Raw genomic sequence first — 21804 nt, forward strand, 5'->3', positions numbered from 1 at the left:
GCAAAGATCATCAGGGGGAGTGGCTTGCTTCTCCAGAACTAAGAGAGGGCCAGGAAGGCCCCAGATTCTTGGACTGTTACCTCTGCCCGGGAAGGAGTGGTGAGCATTGGCATCCCAAAGTTTCTGTTCCTTTGGACTGAGTAACCAAGGGTGAGTTTCACAGGGGACAAGGGAGAAAGCGCAGGGACTTGTCTGTGTATTAAAACAGAAGTATAGGAGACCCAACCCAGAGTACTGGATAATTGGCGTCCACCAAGCCTGGGCTTAGATCTTGCCTTGGACATCGCGTGACCCTAAGCAAGTCCCTTCATCTCTTGGTCTCAGTTTTCTTATCTGGAAAATGGGGATAGTAATGGCCACAGTGTCTACCCGACAGGATTGTTGTAAGGGGCAAAGGGGATGATGTATATTGAGCGTCCCGCAAACCTTCGAGTTTGTTGGCTGTAACGATAATGGTGGTGATGGTGGGTGGTGATGTAGCGAAGTGTCCAGTAAGAAGGGAGGAGCCGCTCCTCTTGTCTCACTGTGTTTCTTTGACCTCAGGGATACCTCTTCTTCAGACCTAAAATCAGCATGGGAGAAGTGGGTTTCTGTTCTAGGGTACCAGCATAGGACAGGCCATGTTTCTTCCCTGTGGCATCTGCTACTGTGGTGCTTTACCTCAGTATTCTGGAGGCAGAAGGTACGGACACCTCCAGAACTCTCCAGCGAAAGGCTCTCCATCCCTGTCCCCATCTTAACAGGACCCCACCATCAGACCTCAGTCTCATACTGTCCCCTGCACCATGACAACCCCTCCCACCAACTTGCCCCCATTACCAGTTGGGCTAGTTGATGACACTGCTTTTCTGTGACTGTCAAGTGAACAGAATGTCAGTGCTGGAAGGGCCTTTATGGATAGCACAGTCCAACCTTGCCATTTTCCAGAGGAAGAAACCGTGACCCTCCCCCAGAGTGGAGGAGTTATTTGGCCAGGGTCACACGGCTAGTCGGCAACAGACCAAGGATGGAAGTCCAAATTTTCTGACTCATAATTTTGTGACCATACTACTTCCCCATACTGCCTCTCCCCAGAAACTGTCACAGAAGAACTCTGTCCTCAAAAAAAGCCCAAAACCCCAGCTTTCCCTTCGAATATCCAAAGGGTCAAAAGAGAAAGGCAACGGCCAAGGAACTGGCCCCAGCAGGCCCCATTTTAACTCAGGGTCGACCTGAACTATGGCAAAAGGCCTTGTAGAGGTCACCATCGCCACTTCAAGTCCTTGCTGGCTTTCTAGGACTACTTACACTCTGGCTTCTTCTCAGCTTGGCACCTCAGAGTGACAGAAATAACAAAGCCTGACAATGGGAGGGCAGAAGTCAAACAGGCAGCCTTGTCCTGGGGATGCGCGAGCTCTGGCCTCAAGGTGTCCAGAAATCTCCTCCTCCATTTTGGCGTTCCACCTGCTTTCTTAGCATCCTCTGGCCACAGCTCGGTTTTAATAACGACCTCGTCAGCGAGTGCAGACAGATGGGTCTGCCGGCCACCAGTTGCTTGCAGTCTGGCTGATGTCATGTCTAAATTCAAGGACTCTCCGAATTCCCTGGACACTACTGCTGCTAAGCGGAAGCTAAAAGCTTCAGAAGTAGGTCATTGGGCTTGTATGCAAAAGACAAGAGCTCAATGACTTTCTGACTCTGGCAAGACCGGACACCGAGGGGTAGGGACCAAACCTGGGCCCCAGATGCAAGACGGAAGTGACCCCATTGCTGAAGGCTCCAGGGGACAGGTCTTAGGAAGCCCCTCATCTGAGCTCCCCTTGCATTTAGGCATCTCCCTGAGAGTCTCCCCTGACAAACAGTGATTTAAACTTCTACTGGAATACCTCCAGGCATGGGAACCTTACTCTCTCACGAAGAGCATCTCTTTCCCATCTGTGGCAGCTTATCACGAACACTTTTATCCTTAAATCAAGCACGATATCCTTAGAGATTCTACCCACTAGCCCTCATTCAGTCCTCTGAAGCCCTAGAGATCAGTCGAAATCTTCTTCAGGTACCCGAAGGTAACTTTCTCATCCTTCAAAGGTTTTTCTTTGTGGGGCTACACAACTCTACCTCCTCCGACTATCTCTTCTATGCCCTGGTTCTCAGAGACTTTACTTTGCTGATTGCTTTTCTCTGAACGATCTCTAGCTTTTAAGTTCCCTTCTAGAGGTGCCTCCCCCAACTGGAATCTAGAAAGGACTTTGGCTCTGGAGGCTGAAAGAGACATCTCAATAGGCCCCACAAAGCCCTGAGATACAAGGTTTGCCTCCATCAGATTCTGCATCACGTACAGAGGCACGTCTGAACAGATGTCGCATTCTGGAGATATCCTCTCAGAGCATGTATAATAAATCTTGCCTTGCCCACGAAATGAGGCATAGAGGACCGGGCCTAGTGTCATGAACTCTTACCTTCTTCCAGATTGCTGCAAGAGTGCAGAACGCTATGGGGCTGAATTGTTGTTCTGCTTAATCTCCTCTCCTCTACTGGTCCCAGTTATATTCAGGGGAAAAGCTGACTTCTCATCCCTCCTTATCCGTAGAGGTCATAAAAGAAACATGAAAACTTGAAGGGACTTGTCTGCTTTGGTGGGCTCCACGAATGCATGCTGACATCAACTTTAAACATTATCACTTAGCTATGTGAGCCAATTAGTAACAGCTTTCTGATATGGGGAAAATACAATCTGGGTTTCAAAACCCTCTCTATGTAAGAATGTTGTGAGAAATAGGACCTCAGAAAGATGATGAGCAGGTGGAAATGGGGATTCATTCAGGTGCTTGGGATGAGAATGAGACCATCAGATGGTTCTCTTTTCAGCACTTAGAGCTTCAGAGGGAAGGCCTTAATGGGAGGGATTGAGATCTCCTATGGCCACGTGACCTTAGCTCCCCAAGATATCTGCGGGCGTCTCAAATGGAAAGTTTATGTGGACACCACTGGCCTTTCTACAAAATATTCCCTTGTCATAAATCATCTTCTGGTTTAGTTACTAGTGAACAGCTCAAAGCCTGGATGCTAATTCTGAGCTATGGCTCTTGGGGAGCTAAGGTCACATGTCCACAGAAGATCTCAAGAAGAGCCAGAGTCATTGGAGGTAGTAGGGCTTTTGAATACTCATATTCAGGAAATGCTGAAGCTAGAAGAACTCTAAGTGATCACTTCTGATCCAACTACTTTGGGGAAACTGGACAAGTCTCTACTTCTCTGAGGTTCAAAGTCAATGAATTTGTGGCAGAGGACAGACTGGGATTCAGAACTCCACACTCCCAGGCCAGTATCTGGTGTTATTCCAGTCTTGGATCAATTACCAGTAATACCAGTAATAATGGTCCTCTCCCATCTTCTCCCCTTACTCTTCTGCTTTCTTCTAAGTCAAAATTTCCCCCATCTACTTTTCTACCTTCCCTCAAGAAGGCTCTTGAGTACACTAATAAATGTGCTTGTTGAATAGGTGAGATAATAGGGAACAAGCTTAGCCATTCAATTTTAACAGGTTGCAATTCGACTGCTGTGTTTCAAATTATATTCAGAGCCTGTGTCTTTGAGGCATCAAAACAAGCGATGGAAAAATAACGCGTTCAGGAACCCGACTGATTGTTTATCTCCATGATACCAAATGGGCCTGATGGAATCCACGAGCCTCAGTCAGGCAGCGGCCCTGGCTTTACAACTTACTGCATGACCATGAGGAGGTTAGGTTCCAAGAGTCCTGCTCCCCAGCTTGCCACGTGGCTACGAGTTTCAGACTATGTATCAATCTTTGCTTGACCTATGTAAGATGAAACCCGCCACATGGCCACATGAGATTCCCAATATGTCACTTCTCCAGAAAAGTGACCCACTTGGAAGAAGGCCCACTCCATGTGGTTGAGCGAGGCTGCTTGTTTAGCATGAATGGAGGCTTGTAAGACACAAAAGAGAATTTTTTTTGGTGTGGCTAACTCAGTGGTGTGAGATATGCCAATGGTCATTCCATTCCATGATAAAGAAATTCCCAAAAGGATGGAAATGTGATCTGCCCTGTCATGAGAAATGATAGCCATTGGATATACACAACATACATACACAACAGACCTCAGAGCACTCTAGGCAGAAGACCACATCACATGTAAAAGCAAAAACAAAAATAGACTCAGACCCCACCCATTTGACACTTGTTAGACTTAGCTCCCAACTTGTCCCTTTTCAGATCAAACTCAATCAAGGGGGGAAAAGAAGAATCGCTTCGAACAAAGGTTTGAATAAAATGGTGAGTTGTAGGTAATTGATGAGACAGCCTGTGAATATCTGAATCTAGAACTCGGTCATGAGTATGGCATAATGCCGGCAATGTTACTGGCAATTCATGAGCTCTGAAGGTCTGAACAGAGTGCAAAGGCCTGGGAGGAATTTGAAAAAATTTTAGCATTTGTAATAATTTTGTCTCTTTTCAGCCCACTGCTTTTTTATTTAAAAATACATTGATGTCTTTTGTTATTATATCAATCATTTCTATAAAAACAAGCAAAAATAAATCCCCAAACTTCCCTAATTACACTGACTCATCTTAGAACAAAGAAAAGCTTAGTAAATACGATGAGTTCAGTGGCCCCGTTGGAAATGTATATATTTTTATACCCTTGCCAACCTGCTACGAGAAGGGAGGTGTTCTGTTATCTGTTGGCCAAGATCATCATGGGATATCCAAGTCCTTAGTTCACTTTGGTCTTATTTTCATTTATGTTGATGAGGCCAGTCAGTCAAAGAGCATGTATTAATAATTAAATTAATAAATAAGTGCCTGCTTTGGGCCAGTCTAAGCCATAGACCAGGTTAAAGCCCTGGGATACAAAAAAAGGAGATAGATAGTCCTTGCTCCCAAGGAGCTCATAATCTATTGGTTTAGCTTATTTTCATTCTTTCCAAGGTAATTCAGACCTTCCCCTATTTTTGTGAATTCATTGAATTTGTCATTTCTTTCTGTAAAACATCCTATAATATCCAATATAATATAATAATTTCTTTGACCATGTCTGAGATGATAAGCACCTGTCTTGTTTCTAGTTTGTTTTTGTTGGTGGCGGCGTGGTTATGAAGAACACCACTAGATTATCATGGCATATATTGGACCTTTGTTTGTCATAGACTTTCTTGGGATAAAGGCCCAACAGTGAGGTTGTATGGGCACTGTGGTGCTTATTTACAAATTAATCAGAATCCTTGGACAAATTCACAGCTTTCCCATCAGTGTCTTCCCATAGCCCTTCCAATATCGACTAGTTCCATTTGGGGGGATGATCTTTGCCAATTTACATGATGTGAAGTGAAACATCAGAGTTGTTTAAATGTCTATCTCTCTTATTATTTGTGATTCAGGGCATGTTTTCAAAAGGTCACTTATAGTTTGCATTTCTTCTTCCGAAAACTATTTATATTCTTTGTCCACTTATGTACTGATTGAACTATTCTTGGTAATATATATTTGGGCCCATTTTCTCTATATCTTAGCCATCAGACTTTTCTGGTAATGTTTGGCACAAAAACAATTTTATTCATTTTTACCTCCTTATCTTCACTGATTTTATTCATGCAAAAGCTCTTTAGATTTTTCTTATAATTGAACCTGGTTGTTTTGTCTTTATGTTCTCATAAACCTCTTGTTTTAAGATTTCTTTCCTTGAAATGAGTGTAAACTGTTTGCATTTTTGTTTTTCTTCCCGGGTTGTTTACACCTTCTGAATCCAATTCTTCCTGTGCAACAAGAGAACTGCTCGGTTCTGCACACATATATTCTATCTAGGATACATTGTAACATATTTAACATGTATAAGACTGCTTGCCATCTAGGGGAAGGGGTGGAGGGAGGGAGGGGAAAAATCGGAACAGAAGTGAGTGCAAGGGATAATGTTGTAAAAAATTACCCTGGCGTGGGTTCTGTCAATAAAAAGTTATAATTAAAAAAAAGATTTCCTTCCCTGATTCTAGCAGTGAAAGGTACTGACTCTACATCTGTTATTTCTTTTCTTATGATATGACCATTTATATCAACAAGCTTGTTGTAGCATATGGTAGAACATGCTGATCCATACCCAAATTGAGACAATTTTTTTTTTCAGTTTTGCCCAGTATTCTTGGCAAAAAGGAATTCCTTCCTTGGTGTTCTTAGGTTTATCAAACAATAGGCTATTGTTTCTGGTCATCTCTGTTTCTTATTTATCTAATCCATTCTACTGATCCACTTTTCTGGGGTTTTTTTAAACCAAAAACGGAGTTTCATTCTTTGTTATACTTTGAGATCTAGTAATGCCAGGTCTGTTACATTTGTACTTTCCCATTATTTTCCTTGAGATTCTGAGCCTTTGGCTCATCCCGTAAATTTTGTGATGGCTTTGTATAGTTCTGTAAACTGTCTACTTAGCAATTCAACTGGTTTGGCACTAAATCTTTAAATTAATTGAGGAAGTATGACAATTTTTATAATATTGACATGGCCTAGTCATAGAATTGACTATTTATTTAACTGTCATCCTTTATTTCTGTGAGCAGAATGTTACGGTTACGCTTGTAAAAATTATGTTTGTATCTTAGTCTCAACCCCATATATTTTATGGATGTTGTCATTATTCTGAATGTAATTTCTTGTATGATTGTTTCTTTCTGATCTTTCTTATTACTGAATAGAAATGCTGATAATTTCTATCGATTTATTTGGCATCCTACTGCTTTATTGTGGCTATTCATTATCTCAGTTTCTTTTCTGATTCTGCAAAGTTTTCTACCTATGTCATTATGTCTTCAGCAATTAGAAATAATTTTGTTTATTATTTTCTGACTTGAGTTTTTTCTTACCTTTTTTTCTGTGTTTCCAGAATTATGTCAAAAACTGAGTGAAATAGCTTTACAAGTAAATGCTAATAAGCATTTAAAATTCAGTTATTACTTATACTACCATTATTATTATTTAAGATATATAGAGAAGATAATCTGCCAAACTTATTTTATGAAAAAATATGGTCCTGATACCCAGACCAGGAGGAGACAAAACAGAAGAAAAGCCAAACACCAGGCTCACTGATGACAAAATTCAGAGAATAATTCACTATGACCAAATGGTATTTGTACCAATGATGCAAGAATGGTTCAATAGTAGGAAACAATTAGCATAATTATTGATACACACAACACAAAATAAGAAAAAATCTAATTATGTTACTAGATGCAGGGGAAAGCCATTGACAAAATCTAATATCAATGTATGTGAAAAGCACTAAAAAGCATAAGCATTGGAAGACATCTTTTCAACCTAACCAAATTTAAATATTTACCAATATTTAAAACCAAGAGCTAGCTAGGAGGTGGAAGTTACATCCCATCATTGGTCTTTGGAAGTCCTGAGAGGTCACAGCTTTGTTCAGAGTTCTGAGGTCTTTCAAAATTGTTTTCCCATTACATTATTGTTGTGCTCTTGTTGGAGTTGTTGAGAACATATGCAGAACCCAGGGGGCATGTTATAGAGGGATGGCACACTGCTACAAATAAGGGTAATTCCAAGAAGCCCTTGGATTGAGTCTCTTCTTCCCTTTTCTCTCTCACTTCTTCCATCTGCCTACTTCTAACACATGTCACGGTCTTTCAGTTTTCTTTTCCTGGTAATTACTGATCTAATTGCATTGGAGAACTTTCTGTTGATTGGGTTGCTGAAGGGAGACCCCTTACTGTAAATTACCTTTTTTGACCATCTTCCCAGGATTCCCACCACCATATATTAATCATCTACTATGTTTCAAGCATCATTTTAGGTTCTAGAAATATAGAAATGAAATGAATAGAATCGAAGATTTAGAACAAAGGGTCTTTGAGGCCATTCCCCTAATTTTTCAGTGGAAAAAACGGAGGCTACAGAGGTCAAATGGACTGTTACACAATCATTCTCTAGATGTGTGAGCTTTGTTTTGGGGTAGCATTTGAACTCTGGTTTCTGGACTCCAAGTACAGTGTTCTATTCCAAGCTGCTCAGGATCTTCACATTCTACTAAAGGAACCTGCGTTCAGTTGCATCAAAATGAGACCCAGAAATATGAAGACACTTGTGAAAGGTCACACATATAGAGATCAGATTTGGATCCAGGTCTCTCGATTCCAAATGTAGCAATATTTCTACTGCTCCAAGGGTGGCCAACATCAATATTTTTCTTAGAAAAAATTTAATGACACGCACGAGTATAATTTCTTCTATTATTGTATCCTTTCTTGAACTGGTGATTTATTCTTATAGATTTTGAGTCCTCCCTGATGCCCTGCTGGGCACATGATGATGTTTTGTTTTGTTTTGTATTCCTTTTCTGTTTTTCTTTTTTCTTATTGTGCTTTTTAATAAAATAAACACAAATTTAAAAAAGAAATTTAAAAAAATAGTTCTAATGTGAGAATAATGCAGATCACTAAAATCTTTTGTTAACCATAGTGTCTCAGAGTGATTGCCCTCTTCCCAAAGGTGAGATTGGCGGGTTTGTCTGAGACTCAGACTATCCTTCCCTAGGTTTCTGTCACATGCTAGCTTCTTTCTCCTTCCTTGTTTATGCAATAAACAAGTGGGAAAAAACCAGAGAGTTCATGACATCAGGTGCAGATTTTTCTTCTAAAACTCAGCATTCATTTATGTTTAAATATTGGAATAGTATGAGGTTCCTTACTATGATGAAGAATAGATTTGAGACCACAACCTAATATCTTGTACAATGGAAAAATCTGAAGTGAAAAGCATCCCCATTAAATAATAGGGATGTCCACCCTTGTCTCTATTGTTTATGAGATCTTTAAAATCTTATATTTAATAAATGAGGCAGGGGAGAAGGAAAGGGGAGGATAGTGGGGGGGAGGGAGGGAGGAAGAGAGAGAATATTATATATTGAATATTATTCTCTACTTCATGATTTGTATGTTGAATATGTCAGAAATGCTGGAGATGAAATTGGTCACCAGACTCAATTAGCATTTCATACATATGCAAGACAAGATGCATTCTGTACGGCAGGGAGACAGTAAATGCAGCCTTGAGTCCACTCACTAACGGGGAAACGCCACTTCATCCCACTGGCTTTCCCTGCCTCCTTCTTTCTCACCTTGCTCTGCTCTTTCCCATGACCCCCCTTCTCCTCCAGTCTTGCCAATGACTACTTGAAAAGCGGCCTACTCATACCCCACTTCACCCCTAGGCCAGCCACCTCTGGTATCTAAAGTTCACCATATAAAGGAGATAAAGACAGAGACTAAGAGAGAAAGTGAGTTTCTCTCTGTCTATGCTGCTCTGAGTCTTCGCTCCGTCTGCTACTTCTCCCTATTTCATATACCCACAGACAAATGAAAAAGAAATAAGATCACTGAATTTCAAGCTGAAAAGGACCTTAGAGAAAGTTTTGCAGGGGAAGAAAGTGAGGCTCAGAAGTTTAATCACTGACCCAGGGATCATAGCGATAGTAAGGACTAGAGGAAGGATTGGCACTCAATACTCTTTTCAGCTTCCAGCGTCTTCATTGATGCAGTGAGGTAGAAGGGTAAAGCCTTAAGAACAGGGAAGCTGAGCCAATGGTGTGACTAAGAAAGCTCACGCAGACTCGGGCTATATGAGAGGAGCCCAGAAGCTAGTGATTGGCACGGGGCTCCAGCATTTGGGAAGAAGGCTATGTCCTCATCTCTTCCCTCTGGATTGTTTCAATTGGGGATCTCTTTTGGCTTCAAATATCATTTCTATATCAAATATCATTTCAATATATCATTTCTATGTCCACTCCCACATTGCCAAGCGCCTATTTGATATCTCAACCTCCAAGCATGTCATATGGAGCATGTCTGAAACAGAACTCGTTATGAAGATCAATTAAAAGAACTGGAAATGTTCAACGGAAATGCAAAGGCTTGGGGAAGGGAGGGGAGCTGCCTTCAGGCATATGCGGGGCAATCACATGGGCGAGGGGTTAGCCGAAAAGAGGGTTTGAGCACGGCCTTAGAGGGCAGAATGAAGAACAGCGGGTGAGTGCTGCCCAGAGGCAAATTTAGGCTTGATATAAGTGGAGGGAGACGTACTTCGCTCTGAGAGCCGCTCCAAAATGGAGTTAGTGGAGCTCCTTTCACTGGATGCCATCAAGGAAAGGCCGGGTGATGGCTTCTCCAAGAGGTTGGAAAGGAGATTTCTGATGAGTTATGAACTGCTTCACAGTGAGGTCCTCCAAGATGGAAGGCTCAGCCAGGAGATGGCGCGCTGCATATTATTCCCTGGCCAGGCCTTGTGCTCCCTGACTAGGCCCTTGATGCCAAGAGTGGACTGACTCTGGAGCTTCCCGCTATACTTCATCTTGGACTGAGGGATAGAGCCCAGGCTTTCTGGAAATACCTACTACTGGCATCAGGAAAGCCCGTGTTCAAATCCCACCTCAGACAGTGACTATGCCGGTCAAGTCATTTCACTTCTCTGTGATTCAGTTTCCTTACCTGTAAAATGAGGGATTGAACTTGTTGACTACTATCTCTTCCATCTTTAAATCCATGCTACTGTGATCTGCCATCTACTACTCTGTGCAGTCTGAAGCCAACTCCTTCATCTTACTAAGAAGAAACTGAGGCACAGAGAGATGAAGTGTCTTGTCTCGTCACAAAAGTAAGCAAATGACGGACTAGGATTAGAGCATTGTAGGCAAAGTTTCTAAGTCACCCCACTCCCCCTGACTAAACAGATTGAGAGAGAACAGAATGACCTTCCTTAGGGTCACACAGGTGACTCTAAGTACCAGACTCAGGCATCAAGCCTCCCGGGCTCCTGTCCAGGACTCTTTCTACTGTACCACACTGCCTCTTGGGTGCCTTAAGCTCCTGGCTGGCTGTCCTGGTCTGCTCTCTCTGCCCTGCCCACTCTGTCAGGCAGGAGAATTTACTGAACCTTTCCTTCCTCTGTACTAGGAATACACCATTGACATCTTCTTTGCCCAGAGCTGGTATGACCGCCGCCTCCGCTTCAACAGCACCTTAAAAGGCCTAACTCTAAACAGCAACATGGTAAGCCGCATCTGGATCCCCGACACCTTTTTCCGGAACTCTAAGAGGGCCGACTCGCACTGGATCACCACACCCAATCAGCTGCTGCGCATCTGGAACGACGGGAAGGTTCTCTACACCCTTAGGTATGAGAAGTACTGGTGGACTCAGGGACAGGTTCTCGCCAACAGAAAACAGTTCAGAGTTCTTGGTTTGCCTGCCTGCCCTGGCGGGCCCCTTTTTGTCAATGTGCTGGGAGACTTGGTCTCGGCGTTCTTTCCTATAGGGAGTGGGGCCAAGGAGCGGGCCGGCATATGCCCAGAGTGAGGAGTCTGACTCCGGTGATGGTCAAGGAGGGCCCCAGAAGTATGGAGTCAGAAAAAATCTGAGAAACTATCTAGTTCAATCTTCTCACATTATAGAGGGGGGAATGGACACCTAGACAAGGGAAATCACTTACCTAAGCTCATCCAGGTGACTTTCCACAGGCTGTAAGCAGCCGAACCTGGATCTGGATCCTGTTCCTCTGCCTCCTAAGCCACTACTCTTTCTAATCCAGTCAGGGCTCTAAGCCATTATGTGAATGATAAGGGGCAATTCTGGGGTCCCTTCCAGTTAAAATCCCATGAATCTGTGATGCTGGCTAGCTAGAAAGATGAATTCTCTCTCTTTCTCTCCCTCTCTTCTTCCCTCCTTTCCAGGCTGACCATAGAGGCTGAATGTCTCCTCCAGCTCCAGAACTTCCCAATGGACACTCATTCCTGCCCTCTCATCTTCTCTAGCTGTAAGTACCTGCTGTGGAGATTTCCAGATCCTTTTTGTCATCCTCCCCTTCCCTCTTACTGATTCCTGGTGCCTGGATGTGAGAGCTTTCCCATAAGTTACAATTCCTGTTGAGTCATTCTGTCAGCACTGGCCTCCTTCCCCTATGCAGAGCACAACGTTCAGACCCTTTTCCCCAACCCCTCTGACATTTTATCACATAAACTGAAGCAGTCCTCAGTGGGAATCCAGCAATCCCCTCCAAGTGATCGCGTCTGCCTGGGCTCCTGGGGGCTAGCACCTCCAGAAAACAAGGGACCGAAGCGGAGGCGGAGGGACGTCCCAGACCTCACTTGGCCGCAGAGTCAGTGATGACGATGACGGGGCATTTTCATGCCTTCAGGGATTTTCTAATGAGGTCTGTTTCACATCCAGAAATCGATTTCTCTGTGTATTTGATACCCATCACTTTAGGGTGATGGCAGGCCGATCGAACTCAAACTTCAGAGACGGTAGAGAGAACTGCACAACTAGAGACGGGAAACAAATATTGCTTGGGTACCTACTTTATTGTCAGGCTCTGTGCTCACCACTGTGGAGGGGGGGCCCTCAGATGAGAAAGATGCTGCTATGTGCCCTTGGGGAGTGGACATTTAGCTGAGCAGACAAAATTAATGCAGAGGAAAAATCGAATAAACAAAAGGAGAGACGCAGAGATAGAGAGAGACAGAGAGAGAGAAGGAGGTAGAGAGGGAGAGAGAGAATATCAGACAGACCTTGTCGGGTGTCTAGTCCAACTCTCCCATTTTACAGAGGAGGAAACAAATGTGCAGCAAAGTTCATTCTTGCCCAAAGGTCCCACGGACAGTGACGGTGTCGAGATTCAAATCTGGGTCCTTGGTCTCCACATTAGCCACTCTCACATAGGACAAGAGGCATCAAGGAGCAATGTATGCTTAGTGCCAAGGGAATGGTACAGCTAGCGATTATGGGAGGAACTAAGGGAGGTTTATCCTGAAGCTGTGGTAGCGACCCCTCCCCCACACACTTATACTGTCCCGCATTGCCCAGAAAAAAAGCGGAGTGAGAATGAGAGTGACAGAGAGAAGTCTTTAGCCCAGGGAGGATCCAGCAGAGGGATGAGAGAGTGACAGAGAGAAGCCCAGGGCCACCTACTGAATTTGAAGGCGAACCTGAATTTTACTCAGTTCTTCTATTTCATTCTTGGTTAAATGATCTTAAAAATGCAACTTTCACAACATAGTATTTTTGCTTTTTGCTGCTGCTGCTTGGGGCTTGTTTTTTTCTTTCTCATTTTTCCCCTTTTTGATCTGATTTTTCTTGCGCAGCATGATCAATGTGGAAACATGTTTAGAAGAATTGCACATGTTTAACCTATATCAGATTGCTTGCTATTTAGGGGAAATGGGAAGAAGGAAGAAAATTTTGGAACACAAGATTTTGCAAGGGGGAATGTTGAAAACTATCTGTGCATACACTTTGAAAAGAAAAGGCTATTGTTATTTTAAAAAAAAAGAAATGGCAAAAACAAACAAAAACCCAACTTCCATGTTGGAGGAGAGGGAGAGTCCTCTCATTTTAAGCCCCAAATGTTGCAGAATCATGAAAAGGGCCATAATGTGGAGGTAGAGGGTCTGAAGTCCAATTCCAACAACCTCAAGGTTAGAGGACGAATAAGCAGCAGTCCCTTAACCATGTGGGCCTTGGTTTCCTTCTCTGTAAAATGAGGCCTGGATTCCTTGAATGTACTGTAAAATGCTCTAGAAGCAGGAGCCAGCACCATGATTTATTCCCATGAAAATGGAAGAAAGTCTCTGGGATGTGTGGAAAATGGAGGGTCACTAGACTAGAGGGAGCCAGACAACCAAGCAGGCTTCATATAAAAAGCCCCTCAGGGCTGTGGCCTTCAGCCTCTCTCTGGGTTCTCCCACCTTCCAGATGGTTATCCAGCCGAAGAGATCGTTTACCGTTGGAGACGCTACTCCATTGAAGTGTCTGACCAACGCTCCTGGAGGCTCTACCAGTTTGACTTTACTGGACTGCGCAACACATCTGAAGTCCTTCGGACTGGTGCTGGTAAGGCCATCTCGTAGATCCAAATACAGTTGACAATGGGGAGAAACGAGAGCTTGCCGGGACTAAAAGAGGGCTAAGAGAGTCCAAAGCTGGGGAGCTGGAGGGGAACCACCCACCATTGCCCCCTCCCCCCAGGTGAACTGAAAGGCCTCAGAAAAAAGGCCAAGAAAAAGACCCAAGTACTTTGGTGAAATAAGGGTGGGGGAGGAGAAGGAGGGCAGCATGGCACCTTGAAAGAGGAGACCAAGGACAGGGAAGACCGTCTCTTGTATCTCTACACAGATGACTCCCAAGTCTGCGTTAGACATCCAGCCCGAATTCCCCTCCTGACCTTCCATCCTACATCGCCAACTCATTGCCTGCTGGACATCTCTACCCAGAATAGGCACACCCTCTAGGCATCTTAAAGTTAGCATTGAAAGTCAAACTCATTATCTTCTCCTGAAAACTCTTACATCTTTGAAAATTCCCTTTTTCTATTAAGGACTCCACCATCTTTCCAATCACTCAGGTACGCAACCTTGGAGTCATGCCTGATGCTTTCCTCTCTCGCAATCCCCATATACAATCAGTTGCCATATCTTATTAATCCTACCTTCACATCAGTTTGTACATCTGTCTCTTTTTCTATATTCACAAGGCTCTAGTTTAGTCAGATATCACCCCTCAGCTTCATCATTGAAATAGTCTCCTAATTGGTCTCCCTATCTCCCATCTTTCCTCTCGTCAATCTGTCCTGCATACAGCTGCCAAACTGATCTTCCAAAAATACAGATCTAACTGTGATATGCCCCTTCTCAAGAGTCATTAATGGCTCCCTATTGCCTCTAGCAGAAAATCAAAACCTCTCATATCTTGAGATTTAATGTCCTCCTCTACAATTTGACTCTTAACTCAGGCTTTCCACTTTTATTTCAAATTCCTCCCATGTATTTACTTTCCATTCTAGGCTAACTAGCCAGCTACCTCTTTCTCCGTATGCAATATTCTATTTCTTGCCTCTGTGTGTTTGCACAAGTGGTTCCCCAAGCCTCGAATGCACTCCCTTCAGTTCCACCTGGTAGAAAGAAGAGGAGCTACCATCTAGATTAGAGAACTGAGAGTTGGAAAAGTTTTGCCCAAGCGGCTGAGTTTGAATAAGGAGGCCGACTCCTGACTCAGTCTAGTAGTAAAGAAAAAGGTTGGCTCTGAATCATTTGGAAATCAAGTCAAATAATGAGATCGCTAAGACATTTAGATGCCCCACATGGTCCTTTTTCAGCTGGAACCTAACCTCTCAACTCTATTACTTATTTCACCAAAGTCAAAGTTTTCAGCAAGACCCAGCTTGAGAATATTTTTCTCTGACCTTAAGTCTCACGCTTCCCAACCGACTCCCAACGATTGACGGGTACTGTGAATGTGCATTCCAGTCAAAGAAGTGGCCCAGTCAGCTCTCTGGGAAGGCTTCTATCTTAGGAAATGCTGAGCACTGAACTTTTTTTAGAGATAGGATGAGCTGGGACCACTAGCAAAGGATCTGTGAAGTGGGTTGTGACCAGTGTCACAAACACCAGCCTACTGAACTCCCCCGACTCTCTGATGAATCCTCCATTGACCTTAAATAGGTAGAATTCAATTCTCTATAATGCAAAAGTAAACCCATTTTCATTTTCTTCAACACAATGGAAGAAAGGAGAGTTCGGAGTTCCTAGGTCTGTACTCCAGATGGGTGAATACCTATTATGGGACTTGAAGCCAAGACCATCAATCTCTATGGATTGATCCACAATCCCTAATTCCACTTGTGATTCTATTAGTTTATTAGGAGAAAAATGTTTTCAGGGGCACATGGATGGTTTAAGAAAATCCAGTGCAAAGTACAAAGGTGACAGTACATGGTGATGGGAGTTGGAATGTCACATATGAAGAACAGTAAAAAGGCCACCATGACAAGACTATGGAGCAGCTGGGAAGAACTAGATTATAATAATGCTGGAAAGAGAGGATGGGGCAAAGTTGTTAAGAACTTTAAAATGGCAAACAGAGGAGATGGTACTTGATACTAGAAGTGATAGTAAGCCACTGTGTTTTATTGAGTAGGGAAGTGACCTGTTCAGGCCTGCATATTAGAAAGCTTAAGGATGGATTTAAGTGGGATCAAGAAAGACTTGAGGCAGAGAGACAAAATAGGAGGCTCTAATGAGAATGCGAATTAGGATGAGTGAGCGTGAGGAGTCAAGATTGTCATTGTCAAGATTGACATTGTGAACCTGGGCGATTGGAAGGATGGTGGGCCCCAGATGAGGAGAATGACTTACCCAAGATTATAGAGTGGCAGAACAGGGATTTGAACCCATTCTAACTTCAAATCCAATGTTCCTTACACTGTACCACTCTGAGGGAAAACATTAACCAAAGAAGGCAGAGATATAAGGATATCTACCATCGGCAGAAACCGTGTCCATGCTCATTGTCCGCTACGGTCTTAAGGGTGGTTTCTCATTCCAAACTGCAGCTAATGAGCTATGGTTCCCAAGCTTTCTATCAGAATCCTGGTCTGGCAGGAAAGTTTAATATGCTACATATCAATTTCCAAGAAGCTGTACCGGTGAAGCTTCCTGCTATCTGCACTATTTATGACTTATTCCTAGCTACTTGGCTTTTTTTGTTCACCCAGGAAGCACAGAGTAGATATACTGAGTTGCCTTCCTTCCCTAGATCCCAAAGAAGGATTTCCATGTCTCACCTTTTCTAAGCAAACAAGAAGAATTAGCAGCAGAAGCAGAAAAATCAGAAGCAAAAGAAGAAGGAAGAAGGAAGAAGAAAGAAGTTGTCAAAATTATCAGTTTATTCCAGAAGACAAAGCAACTAGAACCAAACAGTGAACAATGCGATCGCTGGGATAGCTTGAGGACAAGCGATAGAACAAGAATGAGAGCCTAGTCCTACTAGACAAAGATCCAAGCCTTCTAGCACAGTAGTCTGAAATGCAAAGGAGGGCTGAGATTTGAAGGAGACAATGTGGGGATCGGAGGGAGGTTATGTTAAGAACTAAGGACTAGCAGTTAGGAGACCTAGATGTGTGACCCAGATAAAACATCTGGCAGGGTGACATTGGTTAATCCGCCTCCCCTTTTGGATCCCCAGAAAAGAAGAAAATGATGGTGGTAATGATGGTGGATGATGATGATGATGATGATATTGGTGGTGATGATGATGATGGTGGTTGAATTCCTTTTCCCTTTTACCATACTACGAGTCTGAATACTATGCTAGAAGATTTGTATTTATCTAACAACTTTGCCACTGAGAGGAAAGGAACTTAGAAGATGGCCCTTTCCCAAAAGATGGATAGGGACTAGAATTGAGACCAATATTTTAGCACTTTAACAAAGCCTGTGTCTTCCAGGAGATTACATGGTCATGACGGTTTCTTTTGACCTAAGCCGGCGGATGGGCTACTTTGCCATTCAGACCTACATCCCTTGCATTTTGACTGTGGTGCTCTCCTGGGTTTCCTTTTGGATCAAGAGAGACTCCACTCCGGCTAGGACATCTTTGGGTAAGTTGAATTCCTTCGATCCAGTGCAGCATAGCCATGACCCTGGTCTAGCTTCTTCGTGGGGAAAAGGACAAGTTCTGGGCTGTTGCTGGGGAGTAAGAAAAATGGCTCAGGAGTTTGGCTAATTGGGTTCTACACCTAGCTCTGCCATTGCTCTTACCCTTACTTACTGTGAACCTCAGTTTCCCCATTTGTAAAATGAAATAGCTGGATTTGACGCTTTCTAAGGGCCTTTCCAGCGAAAACATTCAAGAATTCCATTATCCAATCACGGGAATCCCACTTGAATTATCCTAGTTAGAATACAGCCTTCCATGGAGGTATTTTCCAGGGTTGAAGATCCCAGAAAGTGGTAGGGGAAGGAGTATTGGCAGGAAGAAACAGCATCCATCATATTTTTTGATATGAGATAATTGTTTGCTGTGGCAAATTCTGGGGATTTTTGGTACTTCTACATTTCCATTATTCATTCTATGATAATTCTCCATTTACATAATTTAAAATTATTTGAATTTTTAATTAAGTTCAGATGGTCACAACATGGTGTTGCTGAAGTCAAAGATAGCGATGAATCCTCACATAGGCCGGTTAGCTATAAGCTCACCCTCCCCTTAGACAGTTTATCTTAGCATATGCAAGAATTATATAAAGATCTTTCATTTACATCCTCAGTTACAAGAGAGGAAGAGAACTGAGTGTGGAGTGGGTACCGAGCAAGAGGTAAATATGAGAGAATGAGTGCTAGGGACGATGAAAGTACAAGGCACCAATACCTGGAGCTAATTCCCTGGAATAGACCTTGTTAATGAAAATGTTTGATTATGGACCCTCAGAGTGATTATGTTCTTAAAATGAGTCAGTCTTTCAATTGTGGGTCCATGGGGAGAGAGGTCCATGGCCTTTTGCCTGTAAAACCTGCTAGAGAAGATGTGCAGCCATGGGTCCTAGTGCTGATCCCTGAAGAATGGTACAAAGGTTTGAGAAGCAGTGACAAGAGAGCCCTTGTAGGTGGTGAACATCTGAATGGCCCAATTCTGAACCCCTGTTAATTTCTGCAGAACAAGAAACAAAGGGGAGAAGCTCAGGGGCCAGAACCCTCAAGTGAGAAGGAGTCATGGCCAGTGGTAAAGTGCTTAGAGGATGGGACTGTCACAGGAGGAAAAATGGAAAAAGTGCTATCTTCAGATAGTATCAATGAACAAGCAGTTATTAAGCACTTACTGTGTACTAGGCACTGCTAGGCTCTGGGATCACAAAAACAAAGAACAAACCAGTCCCTGTTCTCAAAGATCTTACATTCTAGTGTTTCATATTTCTTCCAAGCCCATGCAAATGGTACAGATGTTTAGAACTCAGTCTCATTGTCTCTCTCTGTTTTTCTGTCTCTGTCTCTCCTAACACACACACACACACACACACAAACACACTCTCTCTCTCTCTCTCTGTTTCTCTCTCTCTCACACACACACACACACACCCTCCCCCTAGACTTGTAACTAAGTGATTGGATGCTCAGTCCTCTTCCCTACCCAAACTCTTTTTTTTCTGGGATGAATCACTAGACCTGGCAGATTCAGGAACGGTTTGGAAGAATGCATGTGATCTGTGACATTTGTATGGTCCAGGATCTCTGGCCATCACCTGGATCCTTTCTCCCACCCCAATGCCAGGCCTTTCCTCTTGATCGATGCAGCGATATCAGCTGTATACCCTTTTGCTGCTGCTATTGTCCCCTGCCTCCAGCGGCAATGGAAATTGCCTGCAATCATCACACTTGGCTAATTGGCTGCTCCCCATTTTCTCCAGAAGCCTACTGTCTCCTCCCTCCCCCCATTGCCATGGTGATCACCTGCAAGCCTAGGGCTGGTGGATGAGGGTGACAGGATAATTCTCCTACAGGTGCCATTTGAGAGCAGGAATTTGGACAGAGTCCCAAGGGAGGAGGAGTGGAGGGGCACTGGGTAGGAGGGCAGAGACTAGAAACAAGGCACAATAGGATCTTCTCCAAACGGGTCCCTCGAAAATCCACAGCCCCATAGGACAGCTGAGGATGGGAAGGCTCCGAGCCCATTTTCTCTTCGGGGGGATTGACATTTCCACCTACCCTCTGCTCCCAGCAAGGACCAAGGCCTCCAAACTCCCGAGGCCACACAGCTCTTCCCTCTCTGGTCAATCAGCTGGTAAGTTCTGAGGCCATCCACATGAGCTGGGACTGGGGTCAGGGCAGGCTGGAGAGCTGGAAGATGAGACCTAAGGCCAGAAAGGTGAAACCGTATCCATGGGCTTAAGGCACGGAGACAGAAGGAATGGGGAAGCCAGGAGGGGAATGGACAGGGTAGCAGGTCAGAAGGAGAGAGGCCAGGGGTCGGGGAGGGAGTACCCAATTCTCCCCACTCCAGCAGCTTCTGAGCCCCTCACTGAGGACTCCAGACAGGGCTACTCCATCTCTGGAAAACGGCAAGAGGAAAAGACTCGGGAGACTTCTGAGATGTGCAGGAGAAGGAATACTGCCCGTGGAATCTGGGGTCCTAGCTGGAATCCTGGGATTACTGCTGACTGCCATGAGAGCTTAGGCAAATCATTTCCTATTAGCACACCTTGTTTAGCTCACCCGGAACTATTGTATTCATAGAATAGAATAATTAATATCCCATACCTGTAATAATAATATAATCATCAACATGATATGTAATCTAGAATCATTAAACTAATGTAATGAATATACCATATCTATAATGATTAATATAATCTGTAATTATTATAGTAATATTATAACAGTAGTGATTTCTGCAGCCCCATAAGGCTCACAAAACACTTTCCTATGCTATCATGTTGAATCGTCGTTAGGTGCTATTATTATCCCCGTTGAAAGATGAACAGGGTGACACTCAGAGAGGTCGTACATCTTGCCTGAAGGCACACAGCAGAGCTGCAACTAGCAGCATTCATCCAGTGCCAAGAGCAACGTTCTCTTTTCGCTGGCTCTCCCTCACTATCCTGTGCCCTTTCGGACAGCTTCTATCTTCCACACGGTCATGCGGTAGCCGCCTTTTGTGTCTAGCTGGCCCGGGCCATTTTTGGCCTAGTTTCCAGCCTCTCCGCCAGTTGCCCCCACGCTGGCACTCCACTCCTGCATCTCACGGCGCTCATTTTAGTCTGACCCAGTCAAGAATGGTGATAATGTAAGTTAGGGTGGGTGCAGAAGTCACCGGGCCCATCCCCATTCACTTTACAGACAAGGAAAGAAGGGGCCAGAGGGATGAAGTGTCCTGCCCACAGTCCTACAAAAGGAGCATCAGGAGGGAGGTTCCAAGCTGGTCTCCTCTGGCCCAAGGTTGAAGCACAACCCACTGCCCTGGGGCTCCAAATAATCGGGTTCTATTTGGCTCCAGAGAGCAGAGCAGAAGAGGGGCTTTCCGAGCAGGCGGAGTCCAGCTGGAACCAGGGAAGGCCCGTATAGCGAGGCTGGGTAATGGGGGGGGAGGGGAGAGCGGGGGGGACTCTCGCCCGCAAGCGGGAGTGGTTGGCACTATACAGCTTCCGAGGTGCAAGTGTCTAGGATGCTGCAACCTCCGAAGACCGAATCCCTTTCTAAGGTTAAGTAGAAAGGGGATGGGCTTTTGGGGGCTGCAGTATCTGGGACGGTCTATGATACCATTTGTCATTTCTGATCTGGTGAGCCCCTGGAGACTAGGTGTCCCAGTTGTGCCCAACTATAAAATGAACTGGCTAAACTGGATGTTCTCTAAGGTCTTCTGAGTCAATAAACTCATTTTAAGGAGGAGGAAACTGAGGTTCAGAGTCCTTGGGGCCAGACTGGGGAGGTCAGTAGCAGAGCCAGGACTCAAAGCCATGCCTTCAGACTCTCGCCCCCACCCCGTTCGCCCCCTCTCTTTGGACACAAAGTCATCCCCGAGCTCTGGTGACACGAGAGTGCTAAGTGGGCTGTGTAGTCACCTTCATTATGGACTTCCCCACCCCCAGCTTGGCACTGGATGGGGTTGGGCAGGCTTCTTCCCCACCTAAGAGCTTGCTTTCCATTTGCTCCCAATGCCCCGCTTGGGGGCACGCCCTGTCCCGTGAACTACCGCTGACATTATTCCCCCTGGCCTTTCAGGGATCACCACTGTGCTCACCATGACCACCCTGAGCACTATTTCTCGCAAGCACCTCCCTCGCGTCTCCTACGTCACCGCCATGGACCTCTTTGTCTCCGTGTGCTTCATCTTTGTCTTCGCCGCCCTGATAGAGTACGCCACCCTCAACTATTTGGTGGGGAACAGGAGGCTGCTGGCGGGCGGCAACACCCGAAGATCCAGACCCGTAAGTTGGGTGCCGGGACGGAAGCGTGTATGTGGACGGGG

At 44.5% G+C, this 21804-nt stretch overlaps 1 protein-coding gene across 1 annotated transcript in view; it reads left to right on the top strand.

The window, feature by feature from the left end:
- The window catches only part of LOC127542673 (gamma-aminobutyric acid receptor subunit gamma-4-like), a 56284-nt gene that overhangs the window by 30648 nt on the left and 3832 nt on the right, over nt 1–21804 (top strand). Inside the window, exons 3-7 of the mRNA XM_051968429.1 lie at nt 10963–11183; nt 11739–11821; nt 13759–13896; nt 17288–17440; nt 21558–21763. Coding sequence (XP_051824389.1) covers nt 10963–11183; nt 11739–11821; nt 13759–13896; nt 17288–17440; nt 21558–21763 — 801 coding nt within the window. The remainder of the gene's footprint in view (nt 1–10962; nt 11184–11738; nt 11822–13758; nt 13897–17287; nt 17441–21557; nt 21764–21804) is intronic.

The sequence above is a fragment of the Antechinus flavipes genome, chromosome X (genome assembly GCF_016432865.1).
Source record: "Antechinus flavipes isolate AdamAnt ecotype Samford, QLD, Australia chromosome X, AdamAnt_v2, whole genome shotgun sequence".
In the NCBI taxonomy this organism is placed as follows: domain Eukaryota; kingdom Metazoa; phylum Chordata; class Mammalia; order Dasyuromorphia; family Dasyuridae; genus Antechinus; species Antechinus flavipes.